Source organism: Macrobrachium rosenbergii, chromosome 46 (genome assembly GCF_040412425.1).
Source record: "Macrobrachium rosenbergii isolate ZJJX-2024 chromosome 46, ASM4041242v1, whole genome shotgun sequence".
NCBI lineage: Eukaryota > Metazoa > Arthropoda > Malacostraca > Decapoda > Palaemonidae > Macrobrachium > Macrobrachium rosenbergii.
This window is the reverse complement of record NC_089786.1, coordinates 15831032-15853550: the sequence shown is the minus strand read 5'-3', so window position 1 is coordinate 15853550 and position 22519 is coordinate 15831032. Positions and strand designations below refer to the sequence as shown.

General features: G+C 39.1%; 1 protein-coding gene across 1 annotated transcript in view; it reads right to left on the bottom strand.

Annotated features, from left to right (window-relative positions):
- The window catches only part of LOC136830244 (L-asparaginase 1-like), a 57226-nt gene that overhangs the window by 10002 nt on the left and 24705 nt on the right, over window positions 1–22519 (bottom strand). Inside the window, 9 exon segments of the mRNA XM_067089595.1 lie at window positions 2372–2545; window positions 9395–9568; window positions 13730–13945; window positions 16337–16450; window positions 16593–16685; window positions 18958–19163; window positions 20414–20533; window positions 20536–20623; window positions 21660–21785. Coding sequence (XP_066945696.1) covers window positions 2372–2545; window positions 9395–9568; window positions 13730–13945; window positions 16337–16450; window positions 16593–16685; window positions 18958–19163; window positions 20414–20533; window positions 20536–20623; window positions 21660–21785 — 1311 coding nt within the window.

Here is a 22519-nt window from a genome sequence, read left to right as displayed (position 1 = left end):
ACACGTCAATTTGAATAATAACTTGTAAGAAAACAAGCTGAATAAAAGCGTATAAAAAATAGAACAAATGATACATCTAAAAGCATAGCAGGACAGGTTTGATGACAGAAGCTGGGAGAACAGAAGCGGAAAGAAAAAGCAAATGACGCCCTTTTAAAGGTCTGCATTTTAGAAAACACATTACCACAAAATTGTACGTGTCAAGATTCCAATGCAATTTTCTCTTCGACCAACAAATTTGGCTTGGTGAGATGACGCCACGATTCAAGAAGTAACCTTTCATTAACATTACGCCCTGTCACCTATGCTCGCCATTATCAACTGACTTTCAAGTAAGTTACCGACACCTGATTTGCAGTTAATGAGAAGCTGTCGGAAACCCCATTAAAGCAACCTGTAGGGCTGTCGTCACGCGAACAAGTTTTCTGGCTCCCTTGTGCATTAGAATCATCTGGTAACGAAAATGATGCTGCTATTTTTTTCCCGTGTTCCTTTGATTCTTGTTCCATGTTTAGAGTATGTTTGTGCTGTTGTGGCAACTTGCTTTTTATTTCCACACGTTTGTGACATTGGTTTAGAGCAAATTTGTGCACCCGTAGATTGATGTCTTGGAGTTGAATATTTTGAGAAGCTTTATTCGCTTAATACAATAAGAACGCTTTCTTATGCATTCGTACATATTTTTTGCTCACGTGACACTGCCTTAGGGGACGTTTGAGCCCTAGTTACTTTATCCTTCAATACTGCATTAGAACATGTGTGTGTGCCCTCCTAGACACAAACAAAGCATATTTGTGCCCATGTGACACTACCCGAGAGGGTATCTGGCCCTCTGTGACACCTCGTCAGTACACGATTATGTAACACACAACCACCTTAATGAGAGTTCGTGCTCCTGTGACACCACCTCCAGGATTGTTTGTACTCAGTGCTCCTCCGACACAGCTTCAGAGCATGTGTTCCGGTGACATCTCATTAGTGCACGATTGTGTCCCCTTTCTCATCACCTTATACAAGTTTGAGTTGTTGTGGCATTGTTTTAGGACATGTTTGCGCTCCTGTGACGAAGCCTTTCTGCAAGTTTGTGTGTGTGTGACACCAAATTGGTAATTTTCGTGCTTCTGTGACAATTTGGCTCGTGTTTATACTGGTGTGACAGTCTTGGCATACATTTGTGCTCTTGAAACATTATGCTGGCTTCTGTTTGTGCTCCTGTGATGCTGTCTTAACGAGCATGAGTGGTTTGGTTCTGCATCTGTTATAGAGCAAGTATGACTTTCAGTTCTGCCGGGCAGACAATAAAAGATAGCAGAAAACTAGTTGAGTGACACTGCCTTTCGCTTAACGGGACAGATGGGGTCCCCAAAAAAAAAAAAAAAGGCTTCAAAACACCAATGACCTTTTCATTCGATTTTTCAGCTATATGTTTCAGGTGTGTCCGGTAATAAAGTCGCGGGAAAAAAGTCCAGAAAAAAAGTCAATTTTGGCTAGGAAAAAATTCACAGAAAAAAGTCACAATTTATGGTTAAGTATACCTTAGTTTAACCAGACCACCGAGCTGATTAACAGCTCTCCTAGGGCTGGCCCGAAGGATTAGACTTATTTTACGTGGCTAAGAGCCAATTGATTACCTAGCAACGGGACCTACAGCTTATTGTGGAATCATGGTGGCCGTTAATAAAGTCACAGGGAAAAACTAACAATATTTCTTGGGAGTCATTATTTTTATGATATTTACAGTCTTTTGTTTATGTTTATAAGGAAATCCCCAACGGGCTTGTACTAACCATGCCGCAAAGGTGGATACATACCGGGTTAAAAATTCCCCAACGGGCTCGTACTAAACATGCCGCAGAGGTGGATACCGTACATACCGGGTTAAAAACAAGACCAGCGGTTAAAACCCTTGGGAGTTACTATCGAGGCAAGATTGTGACTTTTTTTCCTGTAACTTTTTTACCTGGATTCGTTTCAGGACCATTTCATGACAGCAACTGTTTCAAGTATGACGATTAACAGCGTTATATGGGCATCCAGCTTTTGTCAATTAGGTAAAATATATACTATTTGTTTGGAACCGTTTTCACTGAATAAAAAAAATTATTGAGGATGAAAACCCCTCTCATTCCGATGTATTCTATCCGATGCAACTGCTCACATAAAATAATAGAATATAGCCTGAGATTATTACTCTAGCAAAGTTATATCTGCAAAAACCTATTTACTAACAGGATAAAAACTGACGCAAAAACAACACCACCTACAGAACTCGTCTAGAAAGCTAGAAATCTTTTGAATAACGTTTCACCAACGCTTTTTGTATATTTCAGCAACATGGAACGCGTGAGAAAATGGCAGTAGGCCTACATACCGCGTGCAAAGCCGTTCTTCCACAAGGATCAGAGAGTGAGAGTTCCACGCCGGCTAGTCTGTAGGAGATCAGTCTGTTGGGACTGTCAGAAGCTGCCGCCGCAACCAGCGCCTCCCCGAGTCTCAGTGGCGAATCTGTGAGGTGAGCACCAGTCTTCACCAGGACCTCGATTATCTGAGAAGGAAACATGAGAGATTAGCAGTTGTTGTTACTTTTAGTGTTGGTAAATATAAACTACTAAAGTGTGATAAAAATGCTGATAACTTTTAAAAGTGTATTCGAACATATTCCTTTTGCGTCTATGTATACTGAACTTCACGTATAGACTAAGTTGTCCTGCCAGTCTTTATGGTGCCCAGGAAATCCTGTAAATTTGCTAGTCCCTAACGTGTGTGGGAGGATACTCGATTAACTCTTCCCAGGCCCAGCCTACTTACAGTTTCAGAATAAAGATACATTAATTTAGAGATGTTACGTAACGTCCCTTGCTCTCTCTATCAGTCTTTTTTTATATATGGGTACACTAGTCGGTGTAAAAGGTGAAAATAGTGATCATCATACAATAAAAATGATCCCTTTCAGAGGTAATGTTTACTAGTATAACAGTTATTGTAACAACGTAAGTTATTACTAGGGCCATTAGAATAGTGGTTAAATAGTGGTTACAATTATTAGAATGAATTCCATTGCAATAAATTAAGTTTTGTTCCTTATCAAAATTGTGTAAGAATTTACAGCATAAGAATAATTTCAGCTGTGATGATTCAAATAACGATTACTTTTCATTTGAGTAGCAGGTCACATCGCAGCTAATTACTTCCTAATTTCAACGAGCATTGTTCATGAAGTAAGAAGGGTAATCAAAGTGATGTACGCCTAGCATTAATTGTAGGAAAACTATAAAATGTAGAGATACATGATAACCAGAAACCAGTATGAAATCACTGGAACCATTTCAAGATGTGAGGATTTTATAATAATTATTCCAGCCATGTTCCCCATTCACTATAAATCTGTGATAATGGCTCGTATAATCATTTACTTCAGGTTTTGATTTTTATCATTGTATTTCATGTATCAAAGCCATTAGTTACAATTGCTCTGAAATCTGGTAGAGATTTGTAACTGAACAATTGATTACAGTAAAGGAGAAGTATTGTTTTTAAAAATGCATCAGTGAGTAAAGAGATGCAGGTGAATTCTAAAATTGTGGCTCCAGTGAGTAGTGCATGCTATTCCTGGCTATTGCTGCTGTTCCTGCAATGTTTGCTGCGTCTGGCTACTGATGCTGCTCCTGCATTACAGACTCTTTCAGCAGTGCTTGCAATTCTAGGCTACTGCTGGTGCATCTGCAGTGCATACCTACAGGTGTATTTATGACTACTACTCTGGACACAGCAGCTCATGCCATTGTGGGTGCTGATTACTCTTCTCCAGCAGTGCATTCCATTACGTACTACTACTGAAGACCTGGCTCCTGTAGTGCATCCAGTTCCTGGGTACTGCATCTGCTCCTGTTGTGCACGACGCTCCGAACTCCATATGATGCTCCTGCATTGCATTCTATCCATGCTGCTTCTGCATCACTTTTTGCAACTGGTTACTGTGGCTGCTCCTGCGTTGCTTTCTGTTCCTGGTTACTGCAGCTGCTCTTGCATTGCATGCTGTTCCTGGACATAGCAACTGCTTGCTGTCTCCAGTTACTGCAGCTACTCCTGTACTGCATGCCGTTCATGCTTCTTGCAACGGCTACTGGGTTGTTTGCTGTTCATGGTTACTGCAGTGCATACCATTTTTGGCTACTAACTAGGATACAGCAGCTCATGCCTTTGTGGATACTGATCCATTCTTCTCCGGTAGCGTATTCCATTAGCACTACTGGTGATCTGGTTCTTATAGTGCATGCAGTTCCTGGCTTCTGCATTTTCTCCTGTTGTGTATGGCATTCCTAACTCCTGTTGCTGCTCTTGCAGTGCATGCTTTTCTGTGCTACTGCTGATGCTCCTTCATTGCATTCTATTCATGGCTACTGCTTTGAGTGGTATGTTATTACTGGCTAATGCATGCTATTAATGGTGACTGCAACTGCTTCTGCACTGTTTGATGTTCATGGTTACTGCATCTGCTCCTGCATTGCTAGCTGATCATAGTTACTGCAACTGCTCCCGCATTGCTTCATCTTCCTGGTCACTGCAACTGCTCCTGCATTGCTTGCTGTTTCCGGTTACTGCAACTTCTGCATTGCTTGCTCTTTCTGGTTACTGCAACTGCTCCTGCATTGCTTGCTGTTCCTCGTTACTGCCGCTGCTCCTGCAATGCATGCAGTTCCTGATTACTGCAATTGCTTCTGAATTACTTACTGTTCCAGGTTTACTGTAACTGTTCTTCAACTGCTAGCTGGTCCTGGTTATTGCAGTGCATTCTGTTCTTGGCAGCTGCAACTGCTGCTCCTGGCTATAGTAGCTCCCCTGCATTGCTTGCTGTCCCTGTTACTGCAACTGCTCCTGCATTGTTTGCTGTTCCTGGTTATTGCAGCTGCTCTTACAATGCATGCAGTTCCTGCTTACTGCAGCTGCTTTTGCACTATATGCTGTTCTTGGTTACTACAGCAGCTCCTGAATTGCTTGATGTTCCTGGTTTACTATAATTGTTTACTCTAATTGCCTTCAAGTGCTAGCTATTCCAGGTTACTGCATTGCTTACTGTGCATGGTTATTGCAGTTGCTATTCCAGTGCATGCTGTTCTTGGAAGCAGCAAATGCTGCTCCAGTTCATGCTGTTCCTGGAAACTGCTGCTACTCCTGCACCGTGCTGTTCCTTACTCCTGCAGCTGGTCCTCCAGTACATGCTGTTCCTGGCTACTGGTGCTATTGAAGTGCATGCAGTTCCTGGCCTCTGTTGCTGCTTCTCTGGTAGTCCATGCTGCTCCTGCAGTGCATCCAGTTTCTTACAACTGCTGCAGTGCATGCATTTCCTGGTGACTATTACTACTACTACAGCCCTTTGTTTCTGGCTACTACCGCTGATGTTCACTGTATGCTGCTGTTCCTGCTCGCATTCAATCCCTGGGTGCTGCTTTTGAGTTGCTTGCTGTTACTGGCTGCTGCTGATTTTGAGGGGCATGCCATTCTCATTACAGATGATACCACTACACCTGCAATGCATGCATTTCTTGGCTACCACTGCTGATGCTCATTCACTGCATGTTGTTCTTGAAGTCTGCCCACAGCTACTGCTCCTGTATTTCATGCTATTCCTGATTAATCTTGCTGTGATTTCAGTTCCAGGCTGCTACTGCTCAAGGAATTCACACTGTTCTTGGTTACTGCAGCTGCTGCTGCATTGCATACTGTTCTTGGCTGCTGCTCATTCAATGCATGCTGTTCTACACTAACACTACTCCTGTCCCTGCACTACATGCTGTTCCTGGCTGCCGCTGCTGCTGTTCCTGCAGTGCATGCTGACCTCGGTAGTTGCTGCTGCTGTTCCTGAAAGGACATGTTGTTCATTGCTGATGAATCCCCTCTTGAAGTGAATGCTGTTCCCACTACAGTGCTTCTTATCTTCCTCTTATAGTGCATACTATTCTCAACTGCTAATTCTTCTCCTGCAGTGCAAACTGTCTTTGGCTACTGATGATACATTGACAGTGCATGCTGTTCCTGGCTATTTGCATGCTATTCTGGCTACTGCCCCTGCAATACGCACTGTTCTGGCTAATGCTCCTGTGGTGCTTGCTGTTTTGGCTACTGGTACTAGTGCTTCAATGCATACTGTTTTGGCAACTGCTGCTCCAGCAATGCTTGCTGATTTGGCTACTGCTTCTCCTGGTGTGCATTCTGTTTTAGCTAAAGCAGGTTTTGCTGCTTTGGCTACTACATTGCAGTCTGTCCCTGGCTTCTGATGCTCTTCCTGGCTGCTGCTGCTGCTGCTGCTGCTACTCATGCAGTGCATGCTGCCCCTGATTAGTACTGCTGCTGCTTCTGTACTGTATGCTGGTCCTGCGTACTGCTTGTGTTTCTGGTTATTTCTGACGATGTTCATTTAGTCCATGCTATCCCTGGCTACTGCTGATGCTGCTTCTGCAGTGCATGTTTCTGGCTACTGCTGCTGATTCTGCAATATATGCAGTTCCTGGATGTTGCAGCTACTGCAGTGCATGCTGTCCCTGGCTGCTGAAGCTGCTCTTGAATTGCTTGCTGTTCCTGGCGACAGTATTGCTTCTGACTACTGCAGCTGCTCCTACAGTGCATGTTGTTCTCGGCAACTGTTACTGCACTTGCAGTGCATACATTTTTTGCTACTGCTGCTGTTCCCACATTGAATGTTGCTGGCCACTGCTGCTGCTCCTTCACTGTATGGTGATGCTGGCTGTATCTGCTCATGGTGGGTATGCCATTCTACCTACTGATGCTGATTCTTTAGTGCATGCTGTTCCTTGCTACTGCTGCCGCTCCTGCAGTGATCCTGGTTACTAGTACTGGAAAGACCCCATTACCCTCTACCACTTCGGAAGTCTGGGCCTTCTGTTGTTGTGGTCTTTGGTCTCAATGACCTGGCCATTCGCATTAATCTGTTATCTAATGCGAGTTGCTTGGTCATTGCTACGATATGCTTTCAGGATTTGGTGACCCTTGCTGTTGATTGTCTGGTTGCCATGGTTACTCCATATTCTGCCCCACTGCAGTGCTTACTTGTAACACAACTAAGGCCATTTTTTGGTCTTCTGATCCAAGGGGCTTCATATATTTATAACAGTGATAAAATCAGTACGACCTGTTTTAGGTCATTTGTGCTTCCTTTACTAGAATACTGTTCTCCTGTGTGGATGCCTGCTTCTGCCAGAGATTTATGTCTTTTAGATAAAGGGGTTCATGGTGGTAGGTTTCTGTTTCCTAACATAGCAGTTATGACTTGGACCATCGACAGATGGTCTCTTGTCACTTTTTCATAAGTTGTGAATGTGAAAGATCTCCGGTAAAATACAATTGATCCCTGATCCCCTTTGCCTGCCGAAAGCAACCAGATTCGCTTAACAGCAGCACCAATATGAAGTAAATGTGCCTCGCTGTCGAACTTCTCAGTTTCTGAGGCCCTGTATTCCTCATTCCATTGGACTGTGGAACAGCCTCCCAGAGGATGTTGTGCAACTGGAACTTCAAAACTTCAAGCAAAGATGCATTACATTACTACCCTAATACTATTTTTGCAGTTAATACATTTTAATCTCTTTATTAATTTATTTATTTCTTCTTTAATAAGTGAGATCTCTTCTTTCTGTATTTCCCTTTACCTCCTCTTCCTTGTTCCTAATGAACACTATATTCTTTGGAAGCTTGAATTCAAAGTCAATGTCCCCTGTGGGCTTGTTCCATATAAATAGGTTTCATCTCTGAATAATAAAAATATCGTGAAAAGGTAACATAAGTTGTCCAGGTGTTTCCTAGTCCCTCTCTGATACTTGTCATTTTGAAGCAGTTGTCACTTCCTTGGTTATCAGTAATGATGTCACTTTCTGTAACCCTGGTCACTATTCATTGAAACTGTTACTGCTGTTTTTGCCTTGAACTGCTGCTTTTGCCTTGATTACTGATTTCATGTGCCCCTATCAGTGGTGCTGCCCTGTTTACCAGTCCCACTGACCCTAGTTGCCTGTCTCATTAGCCCTGGTCACAATGGGTACCAAGGTTACCATTCTTGCTGCCAGTTCTGATCACTGCCAACGATGCATTGTTGATCCCTTCAGCCACCATTACCAGTCTTGGTTGCCTTTCCATGTCACGGCCACTGCTACTACTCTTGTTGCTGGTTCAGCAGTGCCTCAAATACTGTCATATAAGTTCAACCAGAACAGTATGATGCCCACCTTCATTGGCAGTCAAACCATCTCTGGAGTATGCCACTGTCCTTGACGCCAGTCCAGCCATCCCTAGCTAACGTTGCTGCACTGCTTGCTGGTTCAGTTGGCCTTGACCAGAGCTTCTGTCATGATTGCTGGTCCTATCAGTCCGGACTACTGCCACTGCAAAGGTTGCTGGTCCTCTTACCATTGCCTCTTTCCTGACTGGCAAATCTGCAACTGCGTCAGATGCTTTAATCGCCAGTACGGTTGGCCTTGGTGAAACTGCTACGCTGGTTCCCTTGTAGCAACTTGGATGCTACCAAGATTGTTTCCATTATACCCAGACACGGTCTTTGTCCCCATTGGAAGTCAAGGTGGTCTGACAGTTGCCTTTGTTGCTAGTTTTGATGGTCTGATTGCTACAGCTGTCTTTGTTGTTGGTCTTGGTTGCTTGCCTTCTGCCTCGGATTTCTCATGCCCAAGAACCAAGTCTGTTACTAAGCTTACCACTTTCTTACCTGCCAGCTCCAACGGCCTGGGCTGCTGTGGTCGCCCTGTTTAGCAGCCATGGTAGGCCTCGTTCCCCATTCTTCTGTAGTGTACATATAGTGGACACTACACAAACTGATCTAAACCCCATAATTTTCTCTAAACATCTTCACTTCCAATCTGTTAAGCCACTATGACACTGCTTTCATTTACCCGACTCTTGCTATCATTTAATTCTTAATTGTGTAGCACATTCAAAATTCCTTCAGATGAAAATCTTAAATTCTTCATGGTTAGCAAAAATAGATGCTGTATCATCTTGAAACTTACTCCAAACCACATTCTATAGACAATCTCTATTTCAGAACTTTCACTTACCCAAACTAATCACTCTTGTAAGCTCTGTGCTTAACCGCTGGACCCAGGTATAACTGCTAAGTTAAACCTCGTATTCACGTGCTTCTACATCACTCAAATCACCTGTAACTCGATCAGGATCGCATTCCAGGCCTACATTCTATATAAACACTCGTGCAGTCGCTTATCTTATAAAAAAAAAATCACCAGCCTCATCTTTGTGCTTCTTGTTATCATTTCAAGAGAGAGAGAGAGAGAGAGAGAGAGAGAGAGAGAGAGAGAGAGAGAGAGAGAGAGAGAGAGACTCTTGTCCTAAGACGTGTACTTCCACTAACCTTGTGGTGATCCCCTTCTACCGCCACTTTCAGAGGCGACATCCCCTGTTTGTCCCTGACGTGAACGGACGCCCCTCTCTGCAGAAGCCACAGGACCACATCCAGCAGACCTTCGTTGACGGCCATATGAAGAGCCGTCCACCCTGATACGTCTTTCATATTTATTTCTATTCCCTGAAAGATTAAGCACGCTGTCACGGAATGCTAAGCCACGCAGGTGAAGCTGAACAGTTTTTCGTTGGATATATTAACATAAAGAACGAAACTCTTGACAAAAGATGTTCACATGACAGTATTTTGCCCTGATACGCTACCTTTATTTTGAAAAAAAAGACTAATAATACATTGTATACTTAAATTAACACCTCTCATACGTAAGAGTACTCTTAATTATTCAGGGTGAACTGTTGTAAGATAAACAATCTCCTTTACAAATAACGTGTACATATATAGATACTTATACGTAAAGATGCAGTATACGTCTTAAAGTACATTGCATGCAGATCTACACAATTAGCAGTAAGTATTATCTTACCATAATAAAACTGCATGCTAAAATGTTGTCAATAAAAGTATTACGTCTTTCTAAATGCTTGTTTTAGATGGGAGCTCTTATGGAGTGAGCCGCTAATTTTACCATAAGCTCTTTTAAGAATTGCTGCTGGTGCCCACAATGCAGTTTATATTTCTAAAAGGATATGACTGGCGAACGTTATTAAGCTTCCAAGTAAATTAAAGCTGTTCCATTATAATATAACAGTTGCAATATTAAGAGCTTCTACAATTATTGTGTTATAATCATAAAATTACTTAAGCTTAAAAGCATTTTAACATGAGAAGCAACTTTACTCAATTACTTAAGCTTAAAAGCATTTTAACATGAGAAGCAACTTTACTCAAGGGTAAACTCAAGCTTAATTAAGCACTCTATACATTTCGGACTTCAAATTTATACATCTTAGCTACCTGTAACTTAAAAAATATTACAGATAAAAACTTCAAGTAATATAATAAAAAATTTTTTTTTCAAGTTTTATTTCTTACCATAAAAAAAAATATTAAATTAAAAGATTTCATGATACTTGTAATCTTTAATTTGAAAATAACTGTGATGTTTAGGGTACATAAGAATTTGAAGCTAACTGTAACAATGGGGCTTCTTTAATTACACGGAAAATTGCAATATCAGATATTATTATTATTATTATTAAAGTAGTTTAACCAGACCACTGAGCAATATCAGATAAATACGCTTTACCAAAGAGTCCTTTATTGAGGAGATGTGACTGTAACATTTGAAATACTTTTAATATTTAATATATTCCTTGAATGAATAAAGAAAATATTTAAATAAAATTATGCATTCATTAACTGAAGAGCAACATGGAATATTAAATTAAGGTTTTTTAACATTAAGTTTTATTGGCATTTAAACAAAAAAATGTATAGACAACAAAAATCAATATTTAACTAAACCTAAGCGCTAACTTAAACTCTGTACATGCAAGCAGACGAAAAACAATTTGCCTTTCCCACAAGATGGAAATAACAGTACCTTTTCAACTGCGTCAATTTCCACTTGAGAGCTAATTGGTCTAATGGTACTTGATAATTACGTCAGTGCCAATTATTCCCTAAGTACACTTTACTTTTACTCACCTGGCAATGAAAACTAAGAATTTAGGACTTCAAGTAATTTGATGTAAAATTTTGACATTGATTACAGTACTTGACCTAATTTGGCTGCAGTGCTAAGTGTGATTCTCTCACAGGAAAGACAAAATATAATTCACTACCTAGAAGTATTAGAATTAACTTTGAAAAATAAAATGCCAGACACTAACATCAAAAAAGCAAGAAAAAAAGTCAATAATAACCATCTTTATGAATTCAATTCTGATTTGTATTCTGCCTGTGTAACAATTTCACTGAACGCTGTCTCAAGAGCCTCTTTTTAAAACTTGTAAGTGGTATGGAAATTTTAAATTGTTCAGATTTTATAGCCCACAGGAGCTAATAACTTTTGGGTTAATCGGTGAGTTAATCTGTGTTCTTTAATAGCATGTAATATTCTTTAGGAGAGTTGAGGTCAAGAGTTTATTTAGGTTTTTTTTTTATTAATAGGTTTATTTACCAAAATTTCTAAGACAAACATCAATCCGCCATTCATGTCATGGCATTGTCATGGAAGAAATTTGAGTATCAAAACTTGAACCCATTTTCTGTGAGTTTTAACAATTAAAACAAACAAAAGCCAAACATCTGTCTGCTATGAAAAAATAAAACCAACGGGTATTAAGAAACACAGTGAACACAAACTGGCCTTTTTGCAACTGAATGTACAAGAGTAACAAAATATATTAAAAAAGTCATAATGTAAGTCTTCGTCTAACTTGATATTCTAAGATATGAAAAGCAGAGTTGTATTGCGTACCAAAACTCCGAGGACCGAAAACTAAACATTAATCTTACCCATTCTGCCGTCTGGAGCGAAAGGTACACATACATTAATTAGACAATATACCTCCGGTAAAACCCACAATTTTTATATCATGCATGTTTACAATTACTCATGATATAGCCATACTTAACTTAACGAAATTTATGCTCTTTATACAACATGCTTCGGCATAAATGTGCACTACTGTAAAGATACAAAATTTAAAGGAGTTAACCTTTAAAATACGTTCTCTGTCACTGAAAAAAAGTTTTCTCTACGTTCATAACGGGGACTTAGGTAAATGGATAATCACTGATATTACACTACTACCACTACTGTTTTTTGCTTTGCTATTGCTACTATTTGTTAAATATATATTACTTGAGTTATTTTTCGTTAGACTCCAGCCACCTCCCACATTATAATTTATATTTTACTTGGGTAAAACACATCAAAGCAAAAAAAATTTTCTGAATACATAACCTTCGCTAATGATCAAAAGTTAAGTATACCTTAGTTTTACCAGACCACTGAGCTGATTAACAGCTCTCCTAGGGCTAGCCCGAAGGATTAGACTTATTTTTACGTGGCTAAGAACCAATTGATTACTTAGCAACGGGACATACAGCTTATTGTGGAATCCGAACCACATTATAGCGAGAAAATGAATTTCTATCACCAGAAATAAATTCCTCTAACCCTTCATCAGCCGGCCGCGGGAATTGAACTCCGGCCCATCGAGTGACAGTCTGAAGCTCAACCGAGTCGGCCAACAAAGGGCTTCGCTAATGATCAATATAACTGAGAAAAATAATTAATCAAATTAAGATTTATAAGGTAAGACAATAAAGGTCCCCCACCCCCTCCATAGCTAATACGGAAAAACTGTTACCAATAAACCCCCCTAGATTACGTTAGGTTGGTATTTTTAAGTTCTTTTAGTGCCCTATCATTTATAGCCATTTTTGCATGAAAAACCCAACATGATTTTTCATGCAAAAATGGCTAGCTATATAGTCTAACGAAATGGCTGGCTGGAGTCTTTCCGAAAAATTACCATTATTTGTTTCTCTTAATAAAAAAAAATTTTCTTTTCCTCACACTGACTGTGGAGACTCGCCTAAACTGATAAAAAATCTTACACTATCAAAAAGGGATTCGATGACTTGGTTTTTCGTGGCCATAGTAAACATCTAGTTTTGGTCAAGTTTGACGTTACACAATGCACGTTATTATGAAAATAATCATTCCTTATGACACTGGACTAGGATATGTAAACTGTAAGGCCTTTGTTACGTGTTTTAACATAAGCAAAATAACTAACCAAAATGGACATTAGGCTAAGGTAATCTAACTTACGCTACCTTACTATTCGTATACAAATTTATTAACCACTTTATGTTTTAAGATAAAGGCAATAAAAACGGAAAAGACAAATTTATTTAGGATCGATGAGGTCTGACCCTGTATTAAATAAAGTGTTCACTGAACAAAAGTATTAAAGGTGGAGATATATATAAATATATATAATATATATGTGTGTGTAATCGTAAATGAGTCCTGATTACTAATACCTGGCACTACAGCTAGCTTATCCCACAGAATAACTCTGAAAAAGTGGGGAAACTAGTAAAATCCAGAAAGATAATCTCTGAGAAAACGAGAAAAGTGCAGAAATCCAAAGTGTAGCCTATGACTTAGGCATGTAGAACCAGTGCACATGATACCGTAAAATCAATGCTCGTAATAACGTGAACGTACTCTTAAGGTATTGCCCAAAAGACAAGCAATCTAAATATCAAGAGAAGCCACGAAAAACCAGAGTGAGACACTCTCGAACACACGGGGAGTGCGACATGCTCCAAAACGCAAGGTAACTTTACTGAACAACTTACGTTATTGTAAATTTCCTGCAGGCGAGACATGTCGGCGTTGACGACAGCAGAGAAGAAGAGCGTGGGGATGAGAAGCTCCTTGACGTGTTCGACGTCGTCGCTGGAGGACAACTGGAGAGCTCTGGCAATGGAGCCCACGACGTCCAGCTCTCTGTTCTCGCCAATGTCCTCCTGAGCCACGGGTGTCATTTCTCCTCGAAGGTTGGACATCATCATCTGTCAAATCAGTGAGGTAATTTAGTAGTGATTCTCAAAGAAAAAAACAAGTAATGGCAAAGTCAACGATGTTACGATTCAAAATTTACTTTTGATATATGCATGCATGCCAAAACCCTTAAGAATAAAACGTTGATCTGTTGAAGCTTTTTTTTTTTCAGATTAACCTTCAGCCTGTAATACTTTCCTATTTAAAATTACAATAACTAGCCTTTCTAGAAACCTGCAAAATCCCAGAATAAGAAACTGCTTTTGCAAATTATGGTATAAATTGCTTTCATTACACAAATCGCATTGCAACAATTTTCATTTTGAGAAAAAGTGGGCCAAGTTACTACTGCCTTTGAATTAGAATGATAAGTTGTGGAATGAAAATACATAAAGATATGGGCGTCTGCAATTTTTTCCCTTTTTTTTTATAAAAAGGGCTAAATACACAAGTTAATCTACAACGATTCACACTCTATGCCTGATAGATCTCTCCTGGCAATAATACTAGAATTAAACTGCTCAGATTAATTACTTAATTGTGACATGTAAACCATATATTACGTAACAGATTTCAGCATGCATACGTGTATTTGCATATGTAATTGAACACTTAAGTGGGTATACAAATATACAAGTGTTGCCTTACTGCTAGTAAACAACTAGGTTCTCACATTAAAGTGATTTTGCGAAGTGAGATGTAATCATTATAAGTTACGGGATGAGGACAAATCCCAATGACTGATATACTTAGATTATCTTTTCCATACTTGCAAGATGGTATAGATTTCCCAGACGTGCGTGAAACTACTCACGAGATAATCTCACAGTTCACAGGAATAAATTAAATTTTCATCCAAAATTTGACACGACAAGTTCAGTGTAAGGCTAAACTATCAGCTGTAACATTTTACAAATTCAAAAGCTACACATTTAGGAAGCGAATTAATACACTACTTTGTAACGGAATGTTGAAGAATCCCCAACATGGAAAATATACCAAATAAAAAAATAGTATGAAGGTCTTTCGTTGGGGGTATTTCTTGTCCCTATTTGGTTGTATTTTTGTAAATTTTCTCTTAAGATACAGTGACATGGTTAAATAGCAATTAGTATAATTGATGATAATAATTGCAATGTAACATCGTAGTGTTTGATTAGTAAAATAAAAAGGAGTATAATTGATAATTATGACAGTAGTATAATGCTTATGATAGTTGTCTCCACAATTCAACAGTTACCCTTAATGTCATTAATGAAAGTGACAGCAAGATACTTGTGCTTATAATCATAAGGATTCTACTAAGCCTACGAATGCATTGTTATTATATAACCTCGGGTGTGAGTGTACATCAAGTGCTACCAACTGCGTTCATAATTACAGCTAATGCTATCAGTTAACCTGCTCGAATTTCATTTACCCTTCTTACGCTTCTTAGCCAAAGGTATGACGGAGGCCCCTGTCGGTTTGGAGAATATTTTCAGGTCATGTGCCCAGACTTTTACGAACATACGTAAAAATCTACAGTGATTTCAATCAATCGGTCCCTTCAAACCCGTGAGCGAAAAACGAATAGGTTTGTTTTTTTAATTCTTAAAACTTGGTGCTTCACCATAGCTTATCCGTAATATATATATATTACCCTAGGCCTTGAACCAGTTTTCATACCATTTACTAATTTAGCAAGAAATGAGTTTTTGCTGGCGTTTGTATGTAGCTGATTATCAGTTTACAATCCATACGATTATCTCATATTAAAGTACGGTAATAGTTTATCTTCTGAAAGAAAATATCCTTTCAGTATTTACTCCTGTAACCGTCCAAGTTGAAGGAAAAATTTAACTGTAACGATAACTGCAGTATTTGATGAGAAAATTTTATATAAAAATAGATGTAGATTTTAATTCAAGGCGGTAAGATTAATGTTTATATAAAACTTAAAACCTCTTGGAACAGGGCATTACTTATAAACTTTTGAGAGTTCTCAACTATAAAAATAATAAAAATTGAACTATCATTATAAGTTTTAGTTGCCCCAAAACAAAACTCTTCAAAAAAACTTATTTTTGATCCAAGTAACAAGAAGTCTTGTTAATACTTAGCAATAATCCACCCAAAACTATCTTCTGCAAAGTACTAAGTTTTATTAACAAGAAAAATAACCTTTGAATGCTAAACTTCACGACATCTAAAGCTGATGTTAAAATTCGCAAATTTTATTCACCAAAAACCAGCATCCTATAGAATACTAAACTTCATTCCATGCAAAGCTCACTGATTCTTGAAATTACAAAGATTCATTTACCTAAAACTATCTGTATATCCCTGAGAATACTTAAATTTCACTGCATCCAAAGCTCCACAGTTCCTGACTAATCTGAAGTTCCATTAACCAAACTTACCTTCTTCTTAGTCTCGTAATCCCACTCCTTCTTGGCCAGAACGTAGGCCAACTTCGTCAGCGCTGCCTCAGGAGTCATGTCCAGACCGGCAGTCACTCCAGCGTCTACAAGGGCCTTTGGTAACAAAAACAATTAAACAATTAAGTCATTACAATTAAATACACAAAAAGTAAAACGATTTTCAGAATTAGTCATCCATAATATAATTGAACAAGGCCCACAGAATTCATTTGACAAAGTTATAACGTAAGCTTACCTCTCCTGTTTCGTAAATGGAGTCTACAGCACCGTGCATACACTGAGTGATGTTGACCAAAATGACTCCTCTTTCTGTGGCTTCTTGCAGAACCTGTCGGAATAAGAAAAAGTATCAAGACCATATAAACTTGTGGCTTCATTGTTTATCTGTGTAACTGCCAAAAAATCGAGACCAAAACTGTAAATATTAGTTTTAAGATTAAATATAGCCATGATACTTTTATAAATAATTTCAAAGAACCCACACACATACAGAGGGAGATGAACATCTGAGTTTTTTTAATAATGACTTTAGGAATACACTGAACCTCATCATTACAGCATGAATCAATTTCTCAACTCTGACTTCATGTAGAGCACTGTTTCACTGTTCACGAACTGGCTGATGTTTCTCGAGTTTATCAGAACAAAATGGGAATACAGTATCAATAATAAACATCGAATTAGGTTGGTACTAAACCTGATACGTGCAAATAACGATGAGATTATTACGTATTATTTAAAAGGCAAAGAAAACGAACTGTGTAACTGATCTGAGCCTAATTTGTTGGAGTAGAAAATTGTTCATGCTTTACCTGTGTATTGTGAAAGCTATAAATGGCAGTATTTCTGAATGCTAGTTTCCTATATCTGAGAAAATTACTGTCAATGTACCAGTTTTGAAAGGACACTTTGTTATCAAAGTTCATACAGGCAATCTTGAATCTATCGATCACACCCTAAATGCCAGAGTGTGTTTTCTTGAACAATTAATCACTCACATGTAGAGGGTTCATGCTTTACCTCACTTTTTGTAAACAGTTATATTCTACAGAGATTGCTGTATGCTCTGTTGTGTATGATCCTCTGAAAATGATGGGTGAGGGCAAAAGTGGTAACATGGCCTTACGTGACCTTAGTCTGGCTTTTGATGATATTGTCAATGAACAGCTCAATGATTTTCGATCCCTGGGAATTGTTGATGAAGCCTTCGAGCAATTGAAAGACTACTTACAGGACAGAGAGTACTGTACAGAATGGAAACTCATGTTCATCTTAAGAAACCAAAAAGAGGAGTACCTCAAGGAAGTGTGTTAGGTCCAATCTAATATTGTAAATACAGTATACGAATGCATTGTCAAATGCGATAAAGTTCAAGCTCTTTTCAGGTAATACCTAATTTTACTCTTCAAAGAACGACATCGAGAATACCAGTGTCAAACTAAAATGTTCTTACTAGTGTTAAGGAAGGGACACCATTCATACAGATATAGCTAAATGAAAATTTCACTGAATTTACATTAGTGGGGAAGAAAAATGACTTAAGAAAGCCTTGGTGATATTCAGGCGAGTATAAATAGTGATCTAGCCCTGATTACTGATAAAGCCCGTGACTCAGGAGTACCATTGGACTTGAATTAAGCTAGAATATCGGTCATGACTTAAACTCTCAAAACTGGATGTCCAAAATTCTTGAAAGATTTGCTGTATAGTTTTAGAACCTTCAGATATGTAGCCCCAAGACGTATAAGTTCAAGTTGCCATAAGGAGGACTCAAAACGTAATCTTTCAAGAAAAAATCAAAGACTTTCTTTTTTCTGAATGTTATGATGTTATGGCGATGGGAGTTTGACAATCATTATGAAGTACGCCTTATGATTCTTCAAATGTTTGCCGACATGTGACTATGTCAAATGAAATTGGGGGTCCGACAGTGCACCTTCAGCGGAGTGGGACTGGATTAGCAGCTTTTGTTGCAAGGCACAACGTAGACGGTACTGAAGGTCCTTTGCAAGGAGACTGGATCACAGCTGCACGGTGCTTCTATTTCATACTCAAGATTTCAGTGCATTAAGTAAAAGCATATCAAAGCATTTTAAAAAACCGAGCGATTTTGTATTCATTTTACCCATTATGATTCCGTCTATCACATTTCATCTGCTGTAGCTCAGCAACAGAACATTATGCACTGCATTAGTACAGTGTCCAAGCCCTACCCAGAGCACAGGTGCATGACTTTAGAGTCCTGGTGTGCTGGGGGACGGGGTTCTGGGGCATACAGGTCTACCTGCTGAAATACCAGCAGCCATTAGCCTTGCTCCCCCAGATCTTAAGCGGGTGGAAAGGGAGCTTGGGCACTGATCATATGTAAGTACAGTATATTTGGTCACTAGGGCACTGCGCAACAGCATAGTGACCCGTTCATTGCCACAGCTACTCCTGTGCGACCTGCCAAACTTTAAGCTGCCCAACTTCAACTTTACCTTGCTCCTATCTTAATTCTAACTTGAAAATATTCCTAATCGAGTCTCAAAATATGACCAAGTGGTGTCGATAAGCAAACTTCTAATCAAAATATGTAAATAAAATCCCCAGTGACTTACATCCATGATGTCTGTCCTGTTAGAGGGCATGTTACCCGCCCCATAGGTCTGGATAACCGCTCCGGCCATCGGAGGCTGAAGGAATGATCTCACAGTCTCTGCAGATATGGAAGGGAAGATGCGGAGCAGACCCACGTGTCTGTTTAGGCGATCGAAGACGGTGAATTTCTCTAATCTCGTTGGCCGGAAAACGGAGCGATAGTCGACTGGGAAAAGACAGAGGAAACGTTACAAATAGGACGGCATAGCAAATTCATTACTATCATCATTCGTGTTTATATCCGAACAGAACAGAATATAGACTTTAGGCCAATGGCCAAGCGCAGGGGCCTATGAGGTCATTCAGCATTGAAGCGGAAACTGAGAGTAAGAAGGTTCGAAAGGTGTTTCAGAAGAACAACCTCGCAGGTGCACTATGAAACAACTTTGAGAGGGTGGAAAGTCAGATGAAAGAAAGAGAATATGAATGGAGTTACAGTAAAAGGAATAAAGGAGATTGCAGCTAGGGGCCGAAAGGACGCTGCATAGACCCTAAGTAAATTATACAGTGCACCACGTGAGGTGCACTGACGGCACTACACCCCTAAGGGGGTGTTTATATCTGGAATGACTTAATCATAAAACGATACGACAGGAAACTTAGCTCATTTAATTTTTATGATTTGGTAGCACAAAGAGGAACTGACTGGAATCTAACGCATCCAACATAAAGATCAACACACAGGTAACTGAGAATCTAACAGGAATGCTCAATAAAATTCTGATCAACTGGAATGATTATCACAAAGGTAGGAAAAATTGTACGTACTAAACTTGAAGGTACAATGTAAACACAAAAAAATACGTCGTGTAATATAATGATTATAATATAAGAGAAAAAATAATTAAAATAACCTTAGGTTACGAATTAACTGATAAGTAACATCTACAAACAGAAATGAACGATAATAAAACAGAATTATGAAATGAAATTAGTAGGAAAAACGTTCGCCAACTGACTGTAATTGATTAAAAAGGCAAATATTAAAAAACTTTCGAATATGAATCTACTACTAATTTTACGTGTAATTCTGTTTCACATCTCTTCATTCTATTTTATTCCGTTCTATTGGTGCTTGCTTATAAAGTTTAATTACCCCTGTCTGATAGCAACATATGAATAAGCGTAAATGATATCTATGTGTTTATTTGTACTGGAGCCACCTTACGACCAATGAATGCCACGATTAACTACCATAAAATCTCAAACAACAGAATGCAGAGAAACAATGTAATTGATGCATTATAGGTATGATTCCGGTTCAAAATTACTTAAATAATATAATTTCTGACGTAACAGGTACACTGGTGGCAGTAGTAGTGTTAGTAGTAGTATAATAACTTTAAATTAAGGATCACACAATCTACGTATATGCAACGTGACAACAAATAAATTAATAACAATAATAAGTCTTACCTTGAATTGAGATACCAGCAACAGCAATGGGAGGCATGTTGGGAGAGTCGAAAGCCTGCAGTCTGCCCGTGGAGACTTTGGTGGTTCTGTTGCCCCGGTAGAGCTTGTTGTTGAAAAAACGGTCACCTCGGGGATGGTGTAACTGCCAGCCATGATGACTGACCCGATGAAGTTGTCCCTTCCGTCCGAGCGAGTTTCGAAGAGAGGAATCTGCGGAAGATATGTTAGATTAAACTCAGAGGATAACAGGGAGATGGGGAGGATAGGAAGCAAAGCTAACACGGAGGATGCCAAGGGGGTGGGAGCAGTATGGGGGAGGCAGGTTGTGGCTACTGGAAGGATATAAGTCTAGTGTCATAGGGAGTGATGCTGAGTAATGCCGGCAACACCCCCTAGGCCTAGGGCTATGAAAGAGATGACGCAAAGCTTTAAGGGAATGGAAAGTGAAATAGTATAATGAATGTAAGGAACAGAGCCAATAAGCCATATGTATCACAAAAATTGTCGTGTGATTTAAACATTACGTTTTCAAACTAAGATCAGATAATTGCATTCAGCTTCAAGGGGAAAAGCTTATCAGCCATTTGGGAGGTATTTTCTTCAAGCAAAGAGTCACTAAGCTCGTAACAGGAGCTCTTTGCCTTAGGACACGATGGATGAGAATCCCAAGCCACTGGCCAGGCCAGCAATGTCAGAGAGCCGTTGCAGAGTCACATCCCTCTCACTTACTACTAATACAACTGTCCAAGTAGACGAGGTGGATGAAGCGGGCGATATGGAAATTTTACGTAAAATGGATTCATACTTGATCTAACAGAGAATAAATAGTGATGAAAATATATTTTGATCATTGCATCACTTAGATTCAGTTATCAAATGCATTTAAATTAATCAATCACGCACACATGTGCGCACAAAAACAGCCGGGCAGACAGACAGTCGAATAATTGCCGAAAGAGAGGGAAAGCGTAGTACAGTAATATTGGAAGTATGGAAGGAACCGGCGAGGAGAGAGAGAGAGAGAGAGAGAGAGAGAGAGAGAGAGAGAGAGAGAGAGAGAGAGAGAGAGAGAGAGAAGGTTGTTATGTAATCGAATAAACAATGGAAGTAACCACTGAGTGAGAGAGAAAGGAAGGAGAAGAAGAGTATTATGTAATCCCAGAGGGAGAAGGGAATCAATGAGAGAGAGAGAGAGAGAGAGAGAGAGTGAAACCAGATAACTTCACCCAGGTGAGACATCACTCACCTGCGACCCCGTTATAACGACGGGCTTTCCAAGGTTTTCTAGCATGAAAGAAAGAGCCGAGGCTGTGTAGGCAAGGGTATCTGTACCGTGGAGGACAACGAACCCGTCGAACATCTCGTAAACACCCTGAAACAGAGAATATTATTAATAATAATAAAGAAGAAGAAGAAGAAGAAGATTTACCTAGTATTAAAGAAGAAGAAGAAGAAGATGATTTACCTAGTATTAAAGAAGAAGAAGAAGAGATATTTACCTAGTATTAAACTACCATAAAGAAAATACTGTACTGCTAACACTACTGTTACTATTTCTACTACTACCACTAATAATAATAATAATAATAATAATAATAATTACGAAAAAGACAAATACTACGCTAGTATGAAATTCCCGAAACACATACTAGTAGCAATATAAAACGGAGATGAGGGGAAAATCAATATTTGCTTATATGCAACAACGAGACAAAATGAACAATGTTTACTCATTTTTTTCAAAGACGTCTTGCTAACGAGAAAGTGAAAAGGTTTATGTAAAAGAAGACAATACACAAAAGATAAAATTAAAGTCTCTGTTTGTTGGAACGTGTGGTCCACACCGAGCTTATTAATCTCTTGAACATCTTCGCACAGCTACGTGTTTCCTTTTCAGTAATATCAGTTTTAAATGAACGATAGGATCTGAAATACATTAGATAACTTTTCATAAGACTTTGTGGATGAAAAACAGTCACTCTGAGATCGTTTGTAGGGCTAACTGATCTGCATCTTGATCTAGTATTTTCACATATCCACAAGCATCTATGAAATGAGCAACTTACAGTAGAACCAGGGCAAGTACCACTAACACCACGTAGAATC